General features: G+C 40.5%; 2 protein-coding genes across 10 annotated transcripts in view; both read right to left on the minus strand.

Annotated features, from left to right (window-relative positions):
* The window catches only part of si:ch211-222l21.1 (prothymosin alpha-A), a 3746-nt gene extending 1043 nt beyond the window's left edge, over positions 1-2703 (minus strand). Inside the window, exons 1-4 of the mRNA XM_054784521.1 lie at positions 2497-2703; positions 2019-2096; positions 1654-1720; positions 514-590 (exon numbers count right to left, since the gene is read on the minus strand). Of these exons, the coding sequence (XP_054640496.1) occupies positions 514-590; positions 1654-1720; positions 2019-2096; positions 2497-2550 (276 nt within the window). The 5' untranslated portion in view covers positions 2551-2703. The remainder of the gene's footprint in view (positions 1-513; positions 591-1653; positions 1721-2018; positions 2097-2496) is intronic.
* On the minus strand, positions 2494-24410 carry odad1 (outer dynein arm docking complex subunit 1). Of its 9 annotated transcripts, none has more exons than XR_008572230.1 (17): positions 24273-24410; positions 23934-24014; positions 23763-23859; positions 23495-23684; positions 23296-23421; positions 23120-23233; positions 22975-23042; positions 19470-19657; positions 19232-19366; positions 18334-18416; positions 18080-18248; positions 17775-17920; positions 15301-15398; positions 15092-15182; positions 14913-15000; positions 10404-10460; positions 2494-8434 (listed from the first exon to the last, which is right to left on the minus strand). XR_008572230.1 is itself a non-coding variant. In XM_054784520.1 (16 exons), the coding sequence occupies exons 2-15, from the start codon at positions 23998-24000 to the stop codon at positions 14926-14928; spliced, it is 1647 nt and encodes a 548-aa protein (XP_054640495.1). In that variant the 5' UTR covers positions 24001-24014; positions 24273-24410; the 3' UTR covers positions 9726-10460; positions 14913-14925. The 9 variants fall into 9 exon arrangements, 2 of the variants coding, with proteins under 2 accessions (XP_054640495.1, XP_054640493.1); XR_008572229.1 differs by lacking the exon at positions 2494-8434 and adding an exon at positions 9726-10214; XR_008572231.1 differs by lacking the exon at positions 2494-8434 and adding an exon at positions 11281-11356 and having other exon boundaries at positions 9726-10460.
* Between the last annotated feature and the right edge of the window lie 299 nt (positions 24411-24709).

Genomic DNA, 24709 nt, shown 5'->3' on the forward strand with positions numbered 1-24709 from the left:
GAAAACATTTAGAACGGTCATCTCTGTCTACTTAAATTAAAAAATGCCAAAGCTAAAATAAGCAAAACATTTGCTCCCAATGATTAAAAAAAATAATAAAAAATTAAATAAAATAAAATATTCAACTTCTCAAAATGCGCTTTGTGAGCTCACATTATCTTAACATAATCCAATCCTTTAAGATTGAATTTGCACTACTCTACTGGTGTTCAGTTTTTGGATTCATCTGCCACTTTTCCCTCCATATTATGGAGCTACATATATCCTTAAAATGGTTAATATCCCCACATTCACTGCATCAAATCTTTAATCAACTTCTGACCTGACCAAATGTATTGTTTTAAAAAATGTATATTTTTTCTATGTAAGCTACAGCTGCAAACTATAAGAAATACATAGTTTCATATAATTAGCCTTAAAACTAAACTACATGCTACATTTGATACTCCCCAGGTGTCTGTCAGGGTTAAATGAGCTCAAATGTGTACTGTGGTGATTAGTTACACAACCCACCTCTTCTTCCTCATCAGCTGCACGCTTCACGGGCTGTGCGTCCGTCTCCTCAGCAGGGGGCGCCTCATCTGCATTGCCTGAAGAAAAGAACAGTTCGTCTCTTTAGGGTGTAATTAAGAGGAACAGTATTCTTACTAGGCCATTTGTACCATGCTGGACTTAGACACCATCCCCCCTCCCTCTGGCCTGAGCTCACACTGAGCAGTCGTGCTTTGCTTGTGCTATCACTCCTACACTGGTTTATTACCGCAATTTCCCTGACTTTGTGGATTATTTCCAGTCACTTCCAAATCATCCTGATTATTTCTATTGTACAAGGTGACGGATGACGTCAATTACTTGTGAGACGACATCTATTGCGCACATCAGTCACAGGTGAGGTGCGAGTTTTGACTTTTGATTATTTTATAAAAATACGTCAGTTATTAAGAACCTGTAAGGAGTGATCACAGTCAGTCATTCTATGACTCAGCTAATGCAAGAACGGTGCTGTCCCTGTCCCACCTCTTCCAGTCATGCCAAAGAAGGGGAACAGTACCCAACTTGAGCGCTTATCACAGCACTCACAGGAGCCAAACGTGCTGTATTTTTGGCAGCGATTGTCCTAACATTTCAGGGGGATGCCCCTAAATGTATCATGTATGGCAAAATGATCGGGTTTTGACTTTAAATTATTTTGTAGTCTATTCATTTAATGAGATGCTTATATTTGAGTGAGCGTGGCGCAGGGTTTTACTTTATGGTTAATTGAGTATCAATTTAATTTTCTAAAAGTGGACATTACTGATCACACCACATTCATTTCATGACTTGGCTATGCTGTGCATGTGCTTGTGTCAGGATTTGTCAAAAATACACAAGAGTGTGCATGCAATCATGCCGTGCCAGGGTCCATGTCTCCAATCACGCTGAAGGATGGAGAAGTGTGCCAAACTCTTATTATATTAGGCACATTACAACTCTAAGTGGATTATTTTGGAATCTTTCTATTTTAGTCTCTTTTATAAAAAGATGACCGGTATCATATACTGTACAACAGTCAATGAGAAGAGACACACTGTTGAAGTGAGGTGGGCCCAAGCACTGTAGGAGTACACCCTCAAAGGACAAGCTTTTTTTCTTTTTGTAAAAACTGTGTACCATCTCCATTCTTGTGCTCCTCTTCCTCTGCAGCGTCAACTTTGTCATCACTGTGGTTGTCACCATTCTGAGTAGAGGAGGGGAGGGAAAGATTGTTAAAAAGATACATTTAAAAAAATCGCAGAAGTTTGCATAATCCTACCCCCCCCCCAAAGAGAAGAGGGGGTTGCTAGTGTTCCCTCGAGGATTAACCACCACCAAGCAGCACCAGTCCTCTTGTGAGGAAGACATTGCCAACATCTGAGCCATTTATTTCACAAGGCAACACAAAGCAGGCAGAATGGCGACACCTGCACGACGACGATGGAGGGGGGGGGCTGTTAGAGACAAAAGACCCCCACCATCACCATTTACTCCAAACTCACTGTGCCATTAGCAGGTGCGTCCCCGTTGTCCGCCGTCGTCTTCGTCTCCTCTTCTACTTCTTTCTTTTCTTTCAGCTCCTTTTGAAACAAAACGACACCATGACGAAAACATTTCTAGTAATATAGATTTCATGACGTTTTTTTATTTATTTCACTATATTAAATTAATGTTTAATTGTCGATGGTGCGCTCAAAGGCTTTTCCCGCCCTCAGCCGGCTTTTGTCTACTTGTTCTAGACAAATTCCACCCAAAAAATGGCCACCTCTGTTCATAAAACTAACCCATAAGGTGTACAAAGACGAAATAAAGACCTCTACCTGACTTAGGCGTCGAATTTGATCGACATTTACCAACATTTGAGCGCTGCTCACACTAACCGCCATTTAACCACCAAACAACATCATCGCTCATTAGCAACCTGTAGCAACTTTATAAACTTATTTAAAGTGCCATTATTAATGAATGAATCAAACGCACCTTGGCTGTAACCTCTGCAGTGGCGGTCGTGTCTACAACAGCTGTGTCGGCCATGGCTAAAGGGAAAGGTGATGATTTTATTCCTATTCAATGGGGAAAATTGTAAATATGTTTGTCTCTTCTTTGTCGTCGTCGTAGTAAGGATACTAGTCCAATAACGCCGAGAGAGAAATGATGTCTGCCCGTCTTTTTCTGTGGAGCCGCTTGAAAGAGACTCAACTTGGAGGCAGAGGCTCAGCTCGGTAGCTGATTGGACAGTAGTGACAATGGCTGTATGTGATTGGAGGAAAGCAATGTCAGTCCTAGCAAAAACACCCACCTCCCATGCGTTCTGGTAGTTCATTGGTGAGTCGTTTTAAAGTGCTGCTTTACAATGACATTTTTTGTCTTTCTTATGGTTTAATTTAAACAATGGATACAAGTTGTTAAAGTTGTCATCTATTTATAGAACATACAAGACGGCTCAATAATGTCTTACAAAGACAGCAAAAAGTATTAAAACATGAGTCCATGTTGAGTTTTTTTGGTCATCTTTTTTACAACTCTTTCTTTGTCGAGCTTGGTGGTGTCAAATTACAGTTAGGGAGGAATTATGTCAAGATGTGAAAACCATGCTCCTGGCTGGCTACTCCTTCCTTTCTAAATTTAACTGCTCTCCATGAAACCAGTTTCTACACACTGGCAACAAAAAACGTTGCAGAATATTACCTAAAGTGCAGCATGTAACATTATTAGGGGTTATTGAGTATGTATGCAGTTACTTCATGCTCAGTATTTTTAGATTTTAAAGTTGTTTTTGCATGGGCAATGTACAAAATACAATTAGAGACTAGCAACATGCATTCATAGAGACTATGCTTTCTGTCTGTGTTTATGTTATTGTTGTGTTTAATGTAATGTAAAACACTGATTAATTTTTCTATACTGCTTGTCCTCATTCGGTTCACAGATGAGTTTGAGCCTTTCCTAGCTGACTTTTGGGGGCGAGAGGTAGCCAGCTAATCACAGGACACATTAGACAAGCAACCATTCACACCTATGGACAATTTAGTCTCCGATTAGCCTACTATGCATGTTTTGGGGATGTGGGAGGAAGAAAACACATCAAAGTACACAGGTGAACATGCAAACTCCACACAAGAGATCCCCCTGACTGTGAGTCAATCATGCGGCCTCAAAGCTGAACACATAAAAATAGAGCAAATACTCATAAAAGTGCAGCATATAACATTGTTAGACTGTACTTTTGGAGTATGAGTTCTTCATTTACGTCCATGCTCTTTTTTTTATAAGATTCTTATCTAGCCAGTTCAGCAGAAAACAGGTAAAAAAATGTCTGCAACATGCACTCATGCATGAACAAACTAGCTTTGTGTGTGTTTATGTGATTCAACATCCACATACTGTAATTATTCACCCTATTAATGAGTAATCCTTATATCCCAAACCTGTTTTATTTTTTTTCTCACTTAGTGGTTCCTGAAGTTCACTTCCTTTCATCTTCAACCCGTTCATCCAACTGTTAAACCAAAGGAAGTGACTACAAGCGCTGGCGGGCCTTGCGCTCTTCCCCCGGTCGTTTTTTCTTGGTAGAGCCCGCATATCACTTTCAGTTACAAAGCAGAACAGCTAGTTTATCAGTGAAAGTGAATGCCTCAGTTTATTTCCTGGTGTTACAAAACAAACAGTATTTTAGATTGTAATACCTAAAGACATTATTATTCCAACTGTTTTTTCTTTGTCACCAGCCTCTAATTTTAGCACCTCTCCTGGGAGCTAACCATCCCGGTCTTATCTCCTCCCTGCCAAGCCACCGATTTCAAGGAAGCCTCGGGGCCCTATAAGCCCATTTAATGACTCACCTCGCACTTAAGAAATATAATTATGAAGAGTAATTACACGCAGAGTTCAAAGGCTTGTTTGCCTGCGCCCTGGCAGGTTGTACTGCTAGGTTCTTGGGGCCTATTGAGTCTGCTGTTACTAGACACAAAATAACTGCGAGAGATTGCATTGCATCTAATGACGTTTGGGAATAACTCACGGATGGCAGAAGGCATTACTCAGTCCCTTTTTGTGAGTGGAAAGTGGGCGCGTGCATGAGAATGAGGCGGGCAGATTGTGAGATAATTTCCTCTCCTTCCTCATTTGCCTAGCACATCTTTCCATCCGTGTTTCTGCAGCTAAAAGGACAGCCTGTGTGCTGTGTGCAGGTAAAAGCCAAACAGTAGGGTAGCCAAAGAAAAAGAGATGCAACAGGGCCCCACATTTTCCCAAATGGAAAAAAAACAACATGGCACCAGCGAAAGGAATCATTCACAAAAGACAAGCTCCTCTATGTTTCTGAATTAAATTAAAAAAGTAACATGTGGAAATGTCTTTTCCAAGACCCCGACTGTTCTCTTCTGCAGTGACATGATACAGGATGGCAAGTAGGTTAAAAAACACCTTCGTTTCACCTCATTCTGTGAGGACAAAGGCCCAAAGACATGACTTGTGGAATGTCAGTGCTCAGAGTAAAGTGCTTCAAAGAGCAAGGGTCAGGATTAGGGTTGGGGGTTTGGGAAGGGGGGAGGGGGTCCCGATAATTGGAGGAATTGGTGGTCGCAATCTGAGCTCTTTTGTTTCTAACAGCAGGAGTCCCACATGGTCCGGCGGGCTTTTCTGTGCTTGTCAGGCGAGTCCCGCAGCGCACAGTGGGCCAACATAAAGTTGACTTTCTCACTGGAGAAAGAAGAGCGACGCCTTGATGGATCAATCTGGAATTAACACCACTGAATGTCATCATGCAGAAAAGTTTGGAAATGATTACAGGGACAACCATCAGGAGGCATTGTATAAATAAACTGCTTTCATTGGTGCAAATACAGTATTGGTTTAAGACAAGATTGAACATTAATTATGATTTAAAAAATCTACAGTTAGGTCTAAATAAAACCATTAAAGGTGATTAAACTCTTTCAGCTTTAATTTAAGACCTTTCACAAAAATATGGCATTTGCTATTCAGGAATTACAGCCATTCCCTTTTGATATCAGGTCCGAGCCCCTTTCCCACAGCCCACAAAAGTTGGCTTTTTTCCCATGTTCTGTATGAACAGCACTGACACTGAAGGGGGCTTGGACAGTGGTTCCCAAACTTTTTATATTCGCATACCCCTTCAAACATTTGATCTTATGTAGTTTTATGTTGTGCATCTTTCAAGGGTGAATATTCTGACTTTATTGTTGTTTTATGTCGTGCGTCTTCCAAGGGTGAGTACTTTTGCATTTTCCAAAACTTGCATTTAAATAAAATAAAAATAAAAGTGTGTTATACACCTTTATTTCTGTCAACCATGTCTTGTTTGGAACTTGCAGAGAGATGGTGAAATGATTACGGCAATGACATTCCCAAGGCTGGTGGATCTTGTTGGACAGTTGTGGTTGACTTGTCTTTTTTAATGCGTAAAACGGATTAGTGCTTTGAGGATTTGCAAAATGCTAGAGTGTGTTTGGAAGTGGTCCAAGAAGATTTAAGGCGTGTTTGCTATCCACTTCAAAAGATTTCAATTGCCTCTTTGCCCTTTTGTGAAAAACAGCACTGCTACTTTATTTATTTTGGTTTATGCTTGTGGCCTCTGGCTTTTGACTAGTTAGCAATTAGCAGAGTAAAATGCATCAACAATAGTGCGGTTGTTTAATCAGATCCCTTTGGAATGACAAAGGAGCTGTGGTGACTCTACACTCAGGACATGCAACTATATTGCTGGGGCAAATAGTCTCTGTTTGTGGCTTTTGTTACATTGTAGAAACTGAAATAAAATGAAATGGTCACACATGCCTTCCTGCATTGTCCACAAAAGTCACTAGGAAGTAGTTTTGTTTTAGTAAATAAGGTTGCTTACAGTAAATTGAAGCTAACAATAATGTTTCACAAATGTCTTCCTCCCTTGTGCTTGGCTACAACCACCTTATTTAATTTCACCTCTAAGCTCCACCCACCCCTCCAGCCACTGACTTGCAAAGAGAAAGTGGAAATTTCCAGTCATTCCGAGAGCTTTTGCGAGAAGCGCTCCTCCTCCTTCTTGTTCCTACTTTCCCGCCTTTTGCTCTACCTGCTTCCTGCTGCAGACCTCATGGCCTGGCTCTGCTTGTGCCACCATGTTGGAACTCATTCTTCAGTCGAGACCTGGCTTTGTTTTCAATCTTAAACAAATACTGTATATAGCATATCCTGTTATGCTGTGAATAATTAAAGAGGTTCGACTATGACATAAGTGATGAACAAGCATTTGTTTGCACCACACAGCAGATGGTAAATTTGCATTTGTGTTTCTCTGGCTGGTGTCGGGTTGGTTTTACAAAGACACCACATGCACCAAAGCACGGCTACAGTACAAAATCCCGAAGAAATCAAGAATGGAGAACACAGTATAATTTACAATTCTGGGCAGAAGTCTTAAATTATCACAAGCTGTGTGGTTTTTAATGACTGTTTTCACAGCAGTCATGCTGACATTATTAGCTTATATGGTATTTATACTTATATGGGACAATGTTGTAAAAGCCGGCCTTTTTTCAAGTTTTTGTTCTGCATAAATGTTATCAACAGAGTCAACCAGGAAATGTTCTGTCTTCCAAGGTGGTACAACGAAGGAAAGCTGGGACAGGGGTGTGGGGTTTAGTCTCTTTAGTCTCTTTCTTTCTGTTAAAGCAGACATTTTTCGGTGTGTCTGTTCTGAATAATGTAGTATCAGAGCCGTAACAGGGGTGGGACAGCACCTACAGGTATGTGTAAAGGGAATAGCTGAAAGGCCAAGACGGTGGTGAGATGTTTAGACCATTTCACATGCATTGCCTGTAAGCTGGTATTTTTCAGGCTTTCTTGTTGTGCCACTGCTCTGTGAAACAGCACAGACCAAACTGATCCAGAAATTTTCTGTCTTTTAAGGTAGCATCAGAGCAGTGACAGAGGCGGAACGGCGCCTGTGTTTAAAGGGAGCATTGGAAGTCAAAAGTCTGAAGTTCAGTCCCTTTGACACTGCCTGTGAAAGCTAGAAGTTTTTTTCATGTTTTTGTTTTGTATAAACAGCAACAACTGAGTTAGTCCATATATTTTCTACCTCTGCAGGGAGGACTGTACCTGTGTGTAAAGGGAGTACTGGGACAGGGGTGTGACATTTAGCCATTGTTACAATTACTGCTTATAATAGCCGGCATTTGTGCTCCCTTTTTCTGTGTGTTGTTCTGTGTAAACTGCACAGACAAGTTGATCTGGCAATTTTCTGCTGACAAAGGTACCGTTGTATTATTTTCACCATTGCTGTTCTGATATGAAGAGCGCCAACTGGAAATGAGGATGAAGTCCACCTGGCAATTTTCCACCTCGGACCAGAGCTGTCACAGGGGTGTAAAGGGAATAAAGGAAAAACGGAAACGGGTTGTGAAGTTCACAACCTTCTCCCGCCTCGTTGTATTGAACACAGTTGCTGACAAGTACTGTATTTATAGGTCACACTGGAGGCTGGCACACACAGTTGTGCCAATACACTCTGCCTTAGCTGGGTTCTATGTGAAAAGCACAAGCACATAAATGCCAGATAGGCTACAGTATTATGCCTCCAATGCGGCTATTTTCTGGGATCCCTGTGTGAAAGAGGAAAAAGGAAAACACTTTCACACGCTATTGTGCGCAAGGTTCAGGCTACCTTTAAACTACATAGGTGCATTTATAACACTCACTTCATATAATACTACCGTAAGTGCAAATATGCCTTTGCTGTGCTGCTCGGAGCAATTAACAACAAGTACAAGTAGCAAGAGGCAGCTGCAGAGGAGAACTTTAGTGTGCTGATGGCATGAGGCACACTGACCTCAGATCCATTGTGAAGCACCAACAAAGAGCCATCTGCACAGCAACCAAAGCTACCACGGCAAGGGAGACGCACACTGGGGACATACTAGTAGACAGAAGGGGGAAGGGACACTTTGGAAGTCAAAACCCATAATAACAAAAATGAATGGATAAATAAATCAGCTGGACGATATCGGGGGCATCGAGAGGAAAATGAGAGAAGAATGGCAAGCATAGTGGCAGACATGAGAGCTGCAGGTCTAATAACTCGAGCACATTTCCTATGTGCAGCCTCATACAATGCAGTCATGACAGAGCGGCTGGAAGCCAAGGCAATTCTGGAAGCAGACAAATATAATTGTTACTCTACTGCGAGAGTAACGTTTGTCAAGGCTCGTGTTATGGATGCCGATCTATGCGTCAAGGAAATGGTGTCAGGGATATGTTTCACAGGTAAAAAACAAGAGTCAAGATTGCTTAGCAACAGCAGGAGGAATGAAATCTTCAATTAGAAACCCCCCGTGCTGCCACCCAGTGGACAAGTATTAGCACAGTGTAAAGAAAAATCACATTTTTAAGCGGGGACAGTGAAGAAAACAAGCTACAGATGTATATTGTCCAGATTAAAAACATATATGTCAGCTCCTTTCATTCACGTTTGAAAATCAGTTTGATTTGATAGGCTGGAAAAAAGCTCTCATGGTGGCCGGTTGCTTAGCAACCTTCCTGGGATGTAGGGAGGGAGAAAGGGAGGTAGTGGTGGGGATGGTGGCAGGGGGTGTTATGCATACGTCAAGGGGAGTGTGCAGGCACACTGGCTGGGAAACTACCTGGCAACATTCCCAAATAAACAAACTAGCAGGGAGAGTCTGGACATTTTTTTCCAAGTCTAGATAGTATTTTGTAAGCGATAACATGGAAGTCAAAATGACACCAAAGAAACAATTAGAGGAAAGCTGCTTAGGGTTCACTTAAGGGTGTGTAAACTCACAACCATTAGCTATTCCGCACCAAAACCACACTTTAGATGATTACCTTTCATTTAGACCACAGGGAAGAATCCAGAGGAACCTGATTACTTGGAGAAGGGTTCAGTCAAAAAAGTGGTTGATCAAGAGGAGTAAATAAAGTACAGTATGGGTTGGTGGGGGACATTATGGCCTGCAGAAGGAGGTGGTTGTCCTGGCAAATGGCCCAGGCGGGCAATGAGGGCTCTTTGTCAGAAGCAGGAAAATGAGGTTTGTGTTGCGATTAAAAAGGAGCGTTTCTATGGCAATGCAGGGCCGTGTGCATGGAGCACTCGTCGGGGGTTGGGGTGGGGGTGTGGGGGGGAGGGGGGGCTGCTCGGAGAGAGTAGAATTTCAAAGACATCAGCCTCCTCCATCACATTTCCCTCGCCTGCCAGCCAGCCACCCCTCTGTTTGCTGTTTTATCTGACATAATCTGTTTTTTCACAGGCGGGATTATTTTGAACAAACCGAGCCGCCGCCGCTGCACCATGTCACACGTGTTGTAGGAGTAACAGTTCCGCATCCTGAAAAGCATCCATTAAAACCACGCAAGCTGCAGTCAATTACATCAGATTGACCCATTTGTATGCCTTGCTTAGGCTGCCAGAAATACAACGCCATCTACTGTATGTAACCTTTCAAGCCTAAATATAGAAACAGGCTTTGTTCATTGTTTAGCAGGGCCACTGGCATAAAATAAACCCCTTAAAATAAGCACCAATTCACTTTATCTTTAGTACAGAGGAGTGTAGTATGTTTGGATACAATGAAATTACAAAGTGTTGTACAGATATGACCAAAAATCCTAAACATTTATTTGCCATTGTGTTTATTGTGGTTATATTCCCCCTTAGGACTTCTGGTGAGGCGGAGCAGCTTGACAAATATAAGGAAAGCATATAATTTTTAAACCTGGTACTAGGGGTGTAACAATTTGTTTTAATAGTGATTCAAATCGTATCACAATTCGTGGTTGCCGATACGATTCAAGGATGATATTAGTTCAGTTAGAACGATACGATCCGAAACAATTCAGTAACTTTAAATCGTTTCAGTAATAAATACCTGGATACTGGACAGTGCAGGTGAAGTTTCCTAGATTCCCATTGTTTTTGTTTGGATCTAAAACAAACAAGTAAACAGAAATTAATGGCAAATGCAATCACATTTTATTTTAATAATGCCCCTCAGGTTGAATTAAAAATTTATTAATTAACAGGTTGAATTAAATCAAGTCTGTCTGGTCTACATGACTTGAACTTTAATTTATATAATAATTTATATAATAATACTACAAAATATATAATAACTTAGGCTCTGACATTTGTTTTAAAAGTCAACAGAGTAACCATTTAAATTTTTTTGATCATCACAAAGTCCAGGGAAGTAAATCTTGTGTCATTTCATATAGGTCTCACAAACCACGCCACACTACAAATTGTATGCCCACAGTAATTACAGGGCAAAATTAACATATTTCGCACCATCACATTTGAACGAAATTTAATCTGGAGATAGATATTAAAGTGAATTTATATCCTACATATCTTTTATCTTGACCTGAAGCTCCGATTGATGAGTTTGAAAGGCTTAAAGTTGGACTTAACTTTCCATGTGGTCCAACACTATATAAATACTTGTATAAAGTATACAAGGCAAGGCAAGTTTATTTATAGAGCACAATTCATACACAAGGTCATCCAAAGTGCTTTACAAAAAAGAAGGGTAATATCACTTCATAAAATCATTCCATAAAAACATAAAATCATTCTAAAAGTACAAAAAATTCCATAAATCCATAAATCAAACAGCAAAAAATAAAAAATGAAGACTGCGGATAAAATACTTGCAGTTGTGAAATGCACAGTTGAATAGAAGTGTTTTCAGCTTGGATTTGAACATTACCAAAGATTGGCAGCATAAAACTGAAACTCAGCCTCACCGTGTTTAGTCCTGACTCTGGGCACCCGCAGGAGACCACTTCCTGAGCTTCTCAGAGCTTGAGATGGTTTATGTGGCTGTAACATGTCAGAGATGTACTTTGGTGCAAAACCATGAAGAGACTTGGACACAAGTAGAGCCGTTAGTCTGTTCTCTGAGTGACAGGAAGCGTCTCTGACCTGAGTACTGGACTAATATGGTCATATTTCCTGGTTCTAGACTGGACTCCAGCAGCAGCATTCCGGATGCAACTGTTTTACAGCTCATTTAAAGAGCCCGGTGAGAAGGCCGTTACAATAGTCTAGCCTGCTGGAGACAAAGGCATGGATGAGTCTCTCGATCTGGTTTAGACACTATTCCCTTGATTTAGGAAATGTTTTTAGGGGGTAAAAAGCTGATGGTGTTATTGATTTATTGTGACTGTTAAAGTTTATATTTGAGTCCATTATTACCTCTAGATTTCTACCCTGATGATTAGCTTTTAGAGAAAGAGTCTCAAGGTGTGACTGATAACACTTTTTCTTCGTTTCTGTGGGCCAAAGACAATGATTTCAGTTTTGTCTGAGTTTAGCTGAAGAAAAGTATTTTGCATCCACACACTGATCTGTTTGATGCAGTGACTGTGTTCACCGGCCGTCAGTGACACATAGATCTGAGTGTTGTCTGCGTAGTTGTGGTAGGACACATTGCAGCTGCGTATTAGCTGGCCTAAAGAAGGCATGTACAGATGGAACAATAGGAGTCCCAGGATTGACCCCTGGGGAACACCACAGGCCATAGCCATTTGGTTGGAGACACAGTTACGAATTCCAACAAAGTACTTCCTGTCCTTTAGATAGGACTTGAACCAATTTAGATAAGTACCAGAGATTCCCACCCAGTTTTCTAACCTCTGTAATAAGATCACATAGTCAGCTATGTCAAAGGAAGCGCTCAGGTCTAGCAGAACTACAAGTGAGACTTTGTCTGCATCTGTGTTCAAATGGATATCATTTGTCACCTTGATCAGAGCTGTCTCAGTGTTGCGGATGGGTCTAAAGCCTGATTGGAAAGTGTCAAACACATTCTTAGCGAGGAGAAAGTCAGTAAGCTGTTGGTATACAACCTTTTCTAAGACTTTTCCCAAGAATGGCAGGTTTGATATGGGCCGATATAATGACAGCAGTTTTTAGGGCCTGTGCTGTCATTAATGAGTCTTCCCTGAACAACTGCAGACCCAACTTATGGTTTGGGTGTAACAGACAGGTCAAAGAAAACACAAAAATGATCAGACAAAGCAACATCCATAACATTCACATTTGAAATAGCAACACCCTTAGTAATGATCAAATCAAGAGTGTGCCCTCTGTTGTGAGTAGGTTCAGTCACATGCTGTGTTAGACCAAACATGGACAGCAGTGAGTTATTTAGCATGCCTGTCATTATCTACATCCACATGCACATTCAAGTCCCTTGCAATGACCAAACAGTCAAAATCAGTGCACACAGCTGAAAGTAATTCAGTAAAATCGTCGATAAAAGACATCTGTGCTGGTTTGTAAATGGTAATACATAGTATGGAAGTCTGTTTTAACACATTTTGTAATGACACATACTCAAAAGAAGAAAAAAGCCCAAATGACAATTATTGTGTGAGTATATTGTCCCTGAATAAGTCACAAACAGCCCCACCCCTCTGGTTTTGTGTTTCAGATATAAAGTTTAAATGAGGAGGACTAGATTAAATCAGTACAGCATTAGCTGTGTTTTTGTCGAGCCATGTCTCAGTTAAAAACTAAAAAGAAATAAAATGATTAATTAAAGATCTGACATTGAGTACAGCATGTTGAAGATTAGCTAGAGTTGAACTGGGAGTTGTGTTCTTGCAAGGGATATGGATTAGATTGCTTTGATCAGACAGTCTAACTGTCTGTCTCTTAACTAATCTATGTGGCTTGGCAGTCGTTATTGTTTTAAGCGAGAACACCCCCTCACTGGGCCTGTGGTTGATATGAGGTTTAGCAATGCAGATGCCCTTAGTGTCCTAGACAACAGCATTGACGCTGTTGGGAATAACAGCTACGGGCGGCGATGGTGGAGGCTGAGCTGGGAGAGCTTTGGTTGATGGAATGGCCTGCGGAGGGAGAGGGGCTTGTTTCTTTTTTGAGTATAGAATCCTTGATCTTGCCATGTCAGAAGTGAAGGGAACCATTTTAATCCCTGATTTCAAGTTTTCCAGACGGTCAAAAAATCTCATGGGTAATGGTGGAGACAAGAACAGTAGTAAAGTATCTCCAGAGGGTCTAGATGCAGCAGGTGGGTCCCATATAGGTATAAATCCCATATGAGTATAAACCCAGAAACAAAACATGGTGATGACATCACAAACAGACTGATCGAGTGTGGCGTCCGAGGTGTATGGCGTCTAGAGTCACTCTTTACAGGACAAAAACTTCTGCTCTTTGGAGAGGATGTGTCTGCTCCGTTTATTCAATGTGCCAACCACACTGTAACCCTTGGTAACCACAACAGTCGCCTTTACATGTCATCCGTGTAGCCTACTCTACAGGCATGACTCATCAACGTACACCAAATCGAACTGTTACACGAGTTTCACGTCTTTGTCATTAAACATACTAAAAAACACACACATCGATGTAAAACCTCCCGTGCTTAAATCCAATGCTTTCTTTCATAGTATCGATTCAATTGATTGATTACCTTTTAAACGATGTTAGATCGATATATGTCGTCCTGAATGGAAACTTTGCTGGGGCAAACTTAAATGTTCAGGGTTTTGTAATTTGTTTTTTCTGTGCTATTCTATATAAACAGCATCAACATGGAATGGCTAGGCAAAGTAATATTCTCCCTTCCGAGGTAGTATTAGAGCCGCAACAGACACGGAACAGGGCCTGTGTCAAATTTATTTATTAAATTTATTTACACACATGAGCACAGGTCTTATTTATGTCTTAAAAGGCTTATTTACTCTTAATATGTCAACTATATTGGGTAATACGATTGTAAAGATGACTAGAGCGGTGTTATTTCATGTCTAGGGGGCTCTGATAATGTTAAAAATGCATTTAGAAGGTCATAAATTGGTTTTATGTGCCCTAACTATGAAAATATTCCATTTATAAAAAAGGAATCCTACTTTGCGGAAATTCACTCATCACGGAATCAATTAACCACGATAAACGAGGGATTACTGTACTGTATTGGCTGGGTAGTTGTATTATATTGTGTTTTTTTTCTTAATCTCCCAACAACAATGTGTTCCAAAATCACTGCTCATATGCAGATCCTCCCTCACACCATGTTTGGAAAGACTTCAGAATCCAAATCTCAGCAAGCCAATTAGAATGACAAAAGCTGTCTGCTGCCCCCAACCTTTGGAGCATAGCAGCGAGTGTCACGTAGAGACACTGCAGTATCGTCAAAGCCAGATGGCCGGTAACACATGAAAAGCACAGCTGGTTACCACAGGGCTTTTTTATGGCTAAACAACTAATTAGAAGCAAATAAACAAATCACTGCAAGGTAATCATCAAGGAAAAAATATGCATTGAATATTTCTATTTCATATACTTGTATGTGCAAGATGCATTTTAAATCATAACCTTGCAAGATATATTTTGAAATATCTACCGCTCAGATTGCATCAGTGGGTGTCCTCCAGAACACGTGGGCTCGTTTTGGAGCTTTTTGTTGCCATCTGACTCTCTCTTTGCACAACCTGTATATCACAGAAGAAAAATATTTGATGTAACAGTTTCCTGTGGCGAATAGACTATAGACTATAAATAGCTTCCTTTTATCTGACTGACCCCTTCCAGTATTCTTCTGCGGAGTTCCCCCTGTGAGAGTGGACGCTCTTCCTCATCTGTGAAAGGCAGGTTGTCTGCGTCATATTCCACACTGGGAGGTCAGAGAACACAACACGCAAGTCAGCATAAAGCCTTGAACTGGAATGTACTGTATGTGCAATTTTTTTATTCAAACTTGTTTAAAATACATAACTTAAAAAAAAGAAAACCTCTGGACTGCAGGTTGGAGGTTCTCCTGGAGCATCTCAGGGGTTTGCCCAAAAAGGAACTTGGGCAGATCGGATGGGTTGTACTCCTTTCCGACATCCTGGAATTGTAAATAAAAGTAGATTACACACAGTGGGTTTTTTTTATATTAAAACATTCCAAAGCAGGAAGGTTTGGCAGTGCCTAACACACTTTTAAAGTAAATAGTTGCTTGTATTATATAGTGAAAACATTAATATTTTTCGTAGTTTTAAAGAAAATAAATCAAATGGATGCATTTTTTCCAGTACTTTTATGAGTTTATCATGGAGGAGCAGCAGCTTGACAAAAATAAAGAAAAACTTTTTTAATCTGCCGAGCTGTGTTTATTGCAAAATATAATTAGTTCATACAAATAATACACATTTTGTTCAGTTGGGAAAAAAAATACATGAAATATGTCCTAAAAGATTCTGCAGTTCAGTCCAGCATGCAAATAATACCAGCTCTGCATTACATCATTATAAAAGCAATGTGAATCAAAATCTTCAAAGTTCGTGAAATGCTAAATTTGAGCCATAGCTTTTGGCTGTGATTGCATACAGTAATCCCTCGTTTGTCACGGTTAATTGGTTTCAGACCCGACCATGATAAGTGAATTAGGATTCATTATTTAGAAATAGATAGAAATAGAAATAGAAATGAATAGCAAGTCCCCAACTAACAAATACAATTGGTTCCAGACGACCGTTCTTAAGTCGAATTGTTCTTAAGTCGGGGAAAAGGTAATATTACCAATGATATAGGTACTACATGTACGTGTATACATTACAGTATATGTGTATGTATGTAAATATAAGTTTGGATGCAGTAGTAATGTTAAACGAGGATAATTAATGAAAAAAACAACAATAAAAATGATATAAAAATACGTAATGATAAATGTTATTTACCTTTGAAGAGGAGTGGTCGAGCATACATTGTTGTAGTGGAGGAGGAGGAGGAGTTATTGAAAAAAAGGACAAATCGTCGTCGTTAGACCCTTCTAAAAGAGGTAGTGTTCTATGGGTGGTGTACAATTAAGCAGGCCTATTAACTCTTCATAAACTTTAATCACACCCTCTGTCCGGGTTGTATCATAAAACTCTTAGCCTTCCTCTCTCCTCTTCCTCGTCTTCTGGTATCTGTTGGTCCCATTAGCAGTGTCACAGTGCCCTCTGCTGGTCAAGCATGTACCAGTATAAATATGGGTTTGCCGGTCAAGCATGTAGCGGTATAAATATGGACTTATCAGGCAAAACACATGAAAAAATAGACCAGTCGGCTTGTGTTTGTATCTCCGAGTGTTCGCACGTCAGATGTTCGTTAGTAGGGCGCTTAGTGTATTTTGAGAATTTGAGCATAGAAAACTTGTTTAGAACCTTGTAGATACGGGTTTTAACATTATTAGAGCCCTCTAGACATGAAATAACACCCTTAGAGTCACCTTTACACTCGTATTACCCAATGTAGTAGACAGAAAATAAGCCATTTAAGACATAAATAAGACTCTTGCTGTAAATTTGTTCCGGTGCTAGGGGAACAGAGTGGGGGGAGGACAGGAAGTGCCACAAGAGTAATGTGTGGTTTTATTAGGGATTTTTTATTAGGTATTATTGTGTCTGTGGTGAGATAATACTCTTCTTAAACCTGCAATAAAAGCCTGTTGTTCCGGCAATCATGTCTGGTGTTTGTGTGTCTTACTGATACCTAGTGACAAGTGTAGAATACTACATCTCATCACAACATCTTTGAATGCATCTTCTGAACGCCTTGTACTTGTATTTTAGTTCATTTAGCCATTTTTATGCTTGAAAATGCTGAATTTAGGCAAAATACTTTCAATTTGTTTAAATATACATATTTTAAAAAAAAATTAATAGGCCATATTCAACAATGAAACAGCATGATTTATCCATTGATATATTTTGGAAAAACCGTGATAGAGTAAAGCCGTGAAATTCGAAGTGCAAATTGGCAAGGTACGACTTTACCAGGAACTCTCTTTTTCAGTATGTTGCACTTTTTTAATATAACTTATTTTCTTTCAATGCTATAAATTGTCCAGACAGCACAAATTATTCATTCTTTTTATTATAAAACCTGACTATTGTTATAAAATATTAGCTATTTAGCTGACTGAACTGCAGAAATCAACAGCATTGCTTGTATTCTTGTTCTGCCTTGTTCTTCCTGTTGCTGGGTAGAGTTCAAAGCTTTCAAACTTAACTTCCCCGATGGATAATACAAAACAGGCTGACAAACACACTCATTCAGGAAATGACTCCAAAAATAGTGCTGTGGAGAATATGGAGAAAAGTTTCTCTCTACACATTAATGCTGCTCTGTATATACTGTATGCAAAATACAATGAAAGAAAAAATTCACTATCTGGAGTCGATACTGATACTAATAGTACCTCAGAATGCGGGAAATTCCCGGGTCAACAAGGTCTTACCTTGTTATCGAGGAAGGCTTGTATGGTGAGGAGCTTGTTGGTCTTTTGCTCCACCACACCCAAGTAGGACATCATGTTGGTATCACTAATGGAGTCCTCCATCGCTGAGACATCGGACGCCACTTTAGAGAAGATGCTGCTCACTCCTGTAACAGTAACACTACTCTTTAGTATATACAGTTACTCATTTACCAGAACATTCGGTGCACATGCAAATGAACTCTATGAAAGCTACAAATAAACTCTCTGGCAGTGTCAAGCTGTGTGTGTGTGATGATGTCATGCCAACATGTTGCATGCGGGACCTGTTTTAATCGCCTCCAGAACTTTGCTTAAGATGTCAGCTCGGTTTTCATAGTCCTGAGCTTGCACTTGGGCTTCCTTCAGTTGAACATCTATGTCTCTCAGCAAAGCATGATGATCCTCCTCCTGTTGCAAACCTCTCAGTCGAAAGCGCTCCATTTCCTCTTGGATCTGTGTACATGCAGACACATTTAACAACATCACACTAGCACACATGCAGCGTCGGTGTGGCCGTGCTTTGACATAACAAACACACCTGGCTGATTTGATCCCGAAGCACCTCGGCCTCATTGTTTTGCTCATTTACGAAGTTGAAGAGGGCAAAGTTACGGTCTTCAGCTGCACAGAGAAACAGCAAAACACCATAAGAAATGTACACACTCGGCACTTCATTAGGTACTCCTGCAGAAAGCAGTTCTCAGTATGGCACGGTGCAAATGTACACTACTTCCCAGTACAACCACAATAATACAAATATTGTTCAATTGGTACCTCTTTGGTAGTTTCAATCAAAACGAAGCATAATTATCTTTGTTGAGGCAGGATTTTGGATTTTATTAGACAATGTCTTATGTTGTGACCTGTGAGTGTATTTAATCCGTCTGACCTAATATCATTGTAGGACATTGGAAATTCTAAATTTTAACCACAGAAATTTATTAAAAAAAAAAAAAAAAAAAAAAATTGCATAAACCTAACCTTAGACCTTACTCAGTTTTAATTGAAGTCCCCTGCTCTAGCAGAAGGAAGGAAGGTGGAGGAGCACAAGGTGTCTGACATCCACCAGCTTAACCAGTAATGTCGTCATGGAAGAATAGAAAAGGATTCCAGTAACAAGCTATGCAGCTCTGTTGAATGCCATGCCCAAGAAGATGAGGCAATGCTAGATAACAATCATACTAAATAATCAGACCAAAACGTGTTTACACCAGTATAATATATTTCCTTTCCTTATATCTAATTCTAGCTGTCTCTCTGTTTAACATTACCCTTATTTGCTGATTGGCTGGGAGGAAAAATCCCACGATGCCTTATAGTGAAACATGTGGCCTCACAATAATGCATCATGTCACCAAATATCGTTCCCTGCCTAAAAAGAACCAAAATTATATTTAGCTCCAAAAGCGACAGTGTAACTACTGCATTGACATTACCCTGGATGAACCTGGTGACCAGCAAGTCCAGTTCGTCCTCTCCTGTCACAGATCGAATCCTCTCAAAAAACGCCTCCAAATCATCCTTAGACTCCTCAGCAGAGTGTGTCGTCCCCTGCTCCTTTACACCTGACACTTGGAAGTGCAAACAACATTAGCTGTGCCAAATGGGAGTGTGATGAGTATAAACTGTCCTCCAGGCCAGAACAAGTTGGACCATAGTTCCTTTGTGTCTTACATTTTCTAGGTCCTGCCTCCTCCTGCTCATCATCCTGGCTTTTCTCGCTGTATTTGGTGGTGATGAAGTCTTTGAGGCCACACTCATGGGAAATAACCCTTTCAAGCTCCCTCATTTCAGTGTTATAGTGGGAAAGCTCCTTGTCAGCCTTCTCTCTCATCATCGCCAACTTGGACTGAGCCTCCACCCTAATGCACAGAATATATACAGGCATGCAACATTGTCATGGATAGAACTACAGTATCTACCACAGTGCATCGCTCACATTTCAAGCACTTTTATTACAGTTGATCTTTTCAAGGGATATAGAAATGAAACTTGGGTATACAGTCAGTGTACAGCTTGTGTAGTAGTATAGATTTACTAACCTCTGAAAATGACTCAACATAGTGTGTGATTGGAATTGCATCACAACTACGTATTCCTTAACCACAAGCGCTGCCATAGATTATTATTTTATTGTCTAAATAGCTGGCAACACAAGTAAGTACCAAGATAACTGCCTACATGGTGGTGGTTAGGTCATGGTCCGGGGCTGCATGAGTGACACCACCACTGAGGAGCTGCGGTTCCTTGAGAGAAAGATGAATTCCTACGTGTACTGTGATTTTGTGAAGCAGAGCATGATACCCTCTTTTCCAACTTGATAAGGAGTCCAAACACACCTCCACGATGACAAGTGCCATGCTGAGGAAGATGAATGTAAAGGTGATGGAGTGACTAAGTATGCCAGACCTGAACCCAATTGACCTGAACCTGCGTGGGATCCTCTAACACAACCGTCACCAAATGGCGGACCTCGGTCTGGATCCGGACCCAGTGACGGCTCTTTACGGACCCATGACCAATTAAAGAGAATGGGAAATATAATAACTTATACGGTAATCACGCTGACTGATCGGAGCAGCAGTTTCAGCGGCGTAATTACGTCAGTTATTACGGTTACGTGACAGCAAACACGGTGACGTCACTCAAAATGAGCCAATGAAATAGTTTGTTTACTTTCCAAGCAAATGAGAACCATGGCTTGCTCAAAAGTAAGAACAGTTGATCGAGAAAACCGAACATTTAAAAGTGAATGGACAGACCAATACGGTATATGTTAATTTTTCCAGAATCCAATGCCAAACCGCTGTGTCTCATATGCCCTGAAACTGGAGAGCCCGGTATAAAAAAAAATCTACGAGAATCGTAGCACTTTCATTTACAGCACAGCAACGCACAAATGGGTCTTCACTCAGGATTGTATGGATACTGGAGCAAACCAAAACACCTTTCACTGACGGGAGAGTTGTGGAGTGCTTCTGCTGCAGAGATCTTACTCAAAGGTAAACAAAATGAGGAAATGTCTGACAAATTCAGGCAAATTCCATTGCCAGCTACAACAATAACAACAAAATGTGTAATGTACTGTTGCAGCTTTTCTGTTAAAGAGAGACTTATTAAATTGTTATTATTTAATTTTATTTTGCAGTTAAGTTTTATTTCACTTAAAAATAACCCTTGTGTTCATTCATTGTTTGTACAGTCAAAGTTTTTAATATTATTGTGAAATTTGGTCCTGTTTTCTTTTAAATGCAATTTAGGTGCCAAAATAAGTGTGTTGTAGGGCAGTGGTTCTCAATTATTTTCTGTCATGCCCCTACTGGGGGACAGAAATATTTTCACGCCCCCAACCCACGATTTTAAATACTATTGAGAAACTGATAATATCTATTTATTTATTTGTCCTGTACAGACTGAACTTGAAACTGAAACCAACAAAATGGAGAGCAGTGAAGCATACAAGCATATTCAAGAGTCAAATTGCATGAGTACGACAAATTCAGACATGTTGGCAGGTCTGCCTCTCACGCCGCCCTGACAGTTCACCGCGATTCTGTTTGACGCAAAATAAGATTTGTATCTTCTCTGTGAAAAAAATTGCATAAACCTAACCTTAGACCGTACTCAGTTTTAATTGAAGTCCCCTGCTCTAGCAGAAGGAAGGAAGGTGGAGGGGCACAAGGTGTCTGACATCCACCAGCTTAACCAGTAATGTCGTCATGGAACAATAGAAAAGGATTCCAGTAACAAGCTATGCAACTCTGTTGAATCCCATGCCCAAGAAGATGAGGCAATCCTCATACTAAATATTCAAATCAAGACGTGTTTACTGTGAGGTGTACTCAGTTGTTGCGGAATCTGTTGGAAATTGACATAATGTGAATGAAATTATGTAATCTTAAGGAGAACGAACGTTTGTATGGGGGCAATATTTCCCCAGTCGACTTTTCATGGTTCATTCATTTAATTACAAACACTAACCCACTCCCTCCCTGAAGCGACCACCTGAAACGCCGGCTAAGTCGACAAAATAACTTGGAAAGTCATCCGTTACTCGTCAGTGAGCGTGAGTGGACCTTGCCTGGGTTTGCAGAGCTTGCTAGTGCGAGTCAGGCTGTGTGTACAGTATGTTCACAACGTGCTGTGTTTGCTGCTTGTTAATGTGATTGGAATTGCATCACAACTACGTATTCCTTAACCACAAGCACTGGCATTGCAGTTTGTTGAAGATCTTGTAGCAATGTGTGCACAGGCTGACATTTTACAGTATTAGCCAATCTACATCCATTTCTGAAATACTGGGCAAAATTGTCCAGTGATGTATTGCATCAATGTAAGGATTTTTGTATTCCATTAACAGACATGTTATTGACCGACCGTGACGTTGTTAGCCTGAACTGAAGGGCTTGGCTTGGAGCTAATTAGCGGAACTAACGTTTTGTACCATAATTGTTGCTGCTGTAGTACTGTAGTGTGACACTGGCAGTGCACAATATTGACAAGTTGCATGCTTTGAGGAACAAAAGCAACACTTTTTAATGTAAAATGCAAATCATTCAATAACTCGTATTTTAATAAGCAGTCAGTACAATGATGCTTAACAGCCACAAACCAATGAACTAACAGTTTTTAGTAGAACACGTTTCATCATTCTTCACATTCATCTTCTGGGGGTGCCGAAAGTGCAGACTGGGGGCCATTGGCTGCCGGCAGCTCATTTTTTATTGGGCCGCATCACATGATCGAAATATAATTAAACAAAAATGGGAAAAATAGAGTTAAAGTCACTATGTAAAGAGATTTGCTTGATTGACATTTAACAAAAAATAAGACAAAGCTTTGTCTGTAATTATACTGTACGTTGTGTTTAACCTTCCAGCCATCCATTTTCTGTACCGCTTGTCTTCCCTAGGTCGCAAGTATGCTGGAGCCTATCCCACATCTCAGAGGCGGGGTACACCTTGGACTGGTCGCCAGCCAATCACAATGTTGTGTTTAACCTTTTTACAACATATAAAAAATATAAAATACAAATATCAAGGTGGCCGCCTGCATCCTTTGACTTAGTATGCGGTCCTCGAGAAAAAAATTTGGACCCCCCTGCTATAATACAATGGTTGCCAACATGTGAGGGGTGTACTCACTTTTTGTGAGAAACCCAACTGTGCAAGTGTTGTACCTTGCATCATGCGCTGCGGTAGACACGGTGATTACTTCCACGATCTTCTTCCGGACCTCTTGGATCTCCTGTAAAGAACATAATCAAATAAATCACAGTGAAGAAGCAGCTTAACACTTCCATATCGACATCACACATCGCTCACCTGGACCAGCCTGTCGTGTAGCCGCTGGAATCGCACTCGCTCAATGTGAAGAGTCTGCAGATCCTCTCTGAGGTGGCTGTTCTTAGTCAATTGTTCGTTGAATCGGGTCAAGGCCTGAGGAGGACATTGGAAGTTAAATTGTCATGCTAACAAATGGACTGAGCTTTGATACTCACGCCTTCCAGTTTGTTTTCCAGCGTTCTTATGGCCTTCTGATTCTGCCTTGCTGCAGACCTTTGAGTGTCACTTGTGTGGACCTGGCCTTTTCTCAGTTCTTTCAGCTTCACCTCCACGCGTGAGATCTGCCCACATGATTCAATGCATATATAATAAAACAATACATAACTCGTCAGGTGATGGTAAAATGACTATTACCTCTTTCTCTATCTCTTTTTGCTGCTGCACTTCTTTCTCCACCTCCACTTCCAGCGAGTCTCTCTGCTCCATCAGTGCATGAAGGCAGGCTGCATCCTTCTTGTCTTTCTTTTGACGGGACAAGCTCTTACAAGCACCCAGTTTACGCTGCAGCTCCTCCTGCTCCGCTCTCAGGTTCCCAATCTCTTGTCTTATAATGCACAGGCAGCCATTTAGATGTAAAAAACGTTGTCAAACACTGATAAAATTGTAGTTTCTTAGTTCTCACATTTGTTTATGCATCTGCTGGCGAACCTGAATGCTGTAGGCCTGCCGGTCCCCATCCATGATCCTGTACTGTCTCAACAGCTTGGCTTTCTCTAATTCTGTTCAACAATGACACATATGTGTAAGTGTATCTTATAGTGATGTATAAATAAATAATTACACACAACATTACCTGTGCCATCAGTATCTACATCACTGCTATCTGAATGGGCACTTTTGGATAATCTTCCCTTGGGCATGTTTACACTGCACTCTAGAGGACATAAAATGGCGAAAACGTTTTTAAAATACACGGAGCTGTCATATTTTTGCAATGTTTATACACAAAGTTAAATTTAACAAGGTGTTTCTCTTTCAGAACAGTTAGTTATATCGTTGACGTCACTATTCGTCAGGTAAAACCAAAATGGCGACGAACAAACGCATTAAGTAAAAATGTTAAAAGTAGCTAGTTTCTGCAAAATGTAAGGTGTTTGGGCTTTGTAAACGACAAATAAAAAAGCAGTCTTACCGCATAGAAAGTAAAACCTCGTCTCTCGGTTGGACTTGTGCTGCAACTTGAGTTGATAGCAACGGTCGCTAAGTGGTTTAGAAAAAACACATTTCCCAGCATGCGTTGCACAACAACCGCTGTGGTATGTTAAACATTTTAAGACGTGCACCTCTTCTTGTTTTACATGTTTCTTGATGAACGTTTTAGTTAATCGTTCACCCTCACCTAATACATTTAAAATAATTGGGAGACAGAATATTCTGAAAGACGGCAAAATTAGGTTTTATTCATGCTAAGTTCTTTACAAACACTAGAAATTCCTAGTATACTTGCAATGGAGATTAGTTGAAAAAAAAAGACAGAAATCAGAGGATAAGTAACTGCTACCTGTAAGATACTGGGGTTCGACTCGTCGCGTTTTAGAACTACATTTCCCGGCATGTATCGTATCTATA

The sequence above is a fragment of the Dunckerocampus dactyliophorus genome, chromosome 8, assembly GCF_027744805.1.
Source record: "Dunckerocampus dactyliophorus isolate RoL2022-P2 chromosome 8, RoL_Ddac_1.1, whole genome shotgun sequence".
NCBI classification, from domain to species: Eukaryota; Metazoa; Chordata; class Actinopteri; order Syngnathiformes; family Syngnathidae; genus Dunckerocampus; species Dunckerocampus dactyliophorus.

Bases quoted from the DNA above. Each gene is read 5' to 3' on its own strand.
- odad1 (XM_054784520.1), bottom strand. From the start codon at position 24,000: ATGCCCAAGGGAAGATTATCCAAAAGTGCCCATTCAGATAGCAGTGAT. The intron at 17,921-18,079 runs GTCCCGCATGCA...TTACTGTTACAG, and splicing joins TCTGGAGGCGATTAAAACAG to GAGTGAGCAGCATCTTCTCT. The intron at 15,001-15,091 runs GTCAGTCAGATA...TGTGATATACAG, and splicing joins GCAGAAGAATACTGGAAGGG to GTTGTGCAAAGAGAGAGTCA.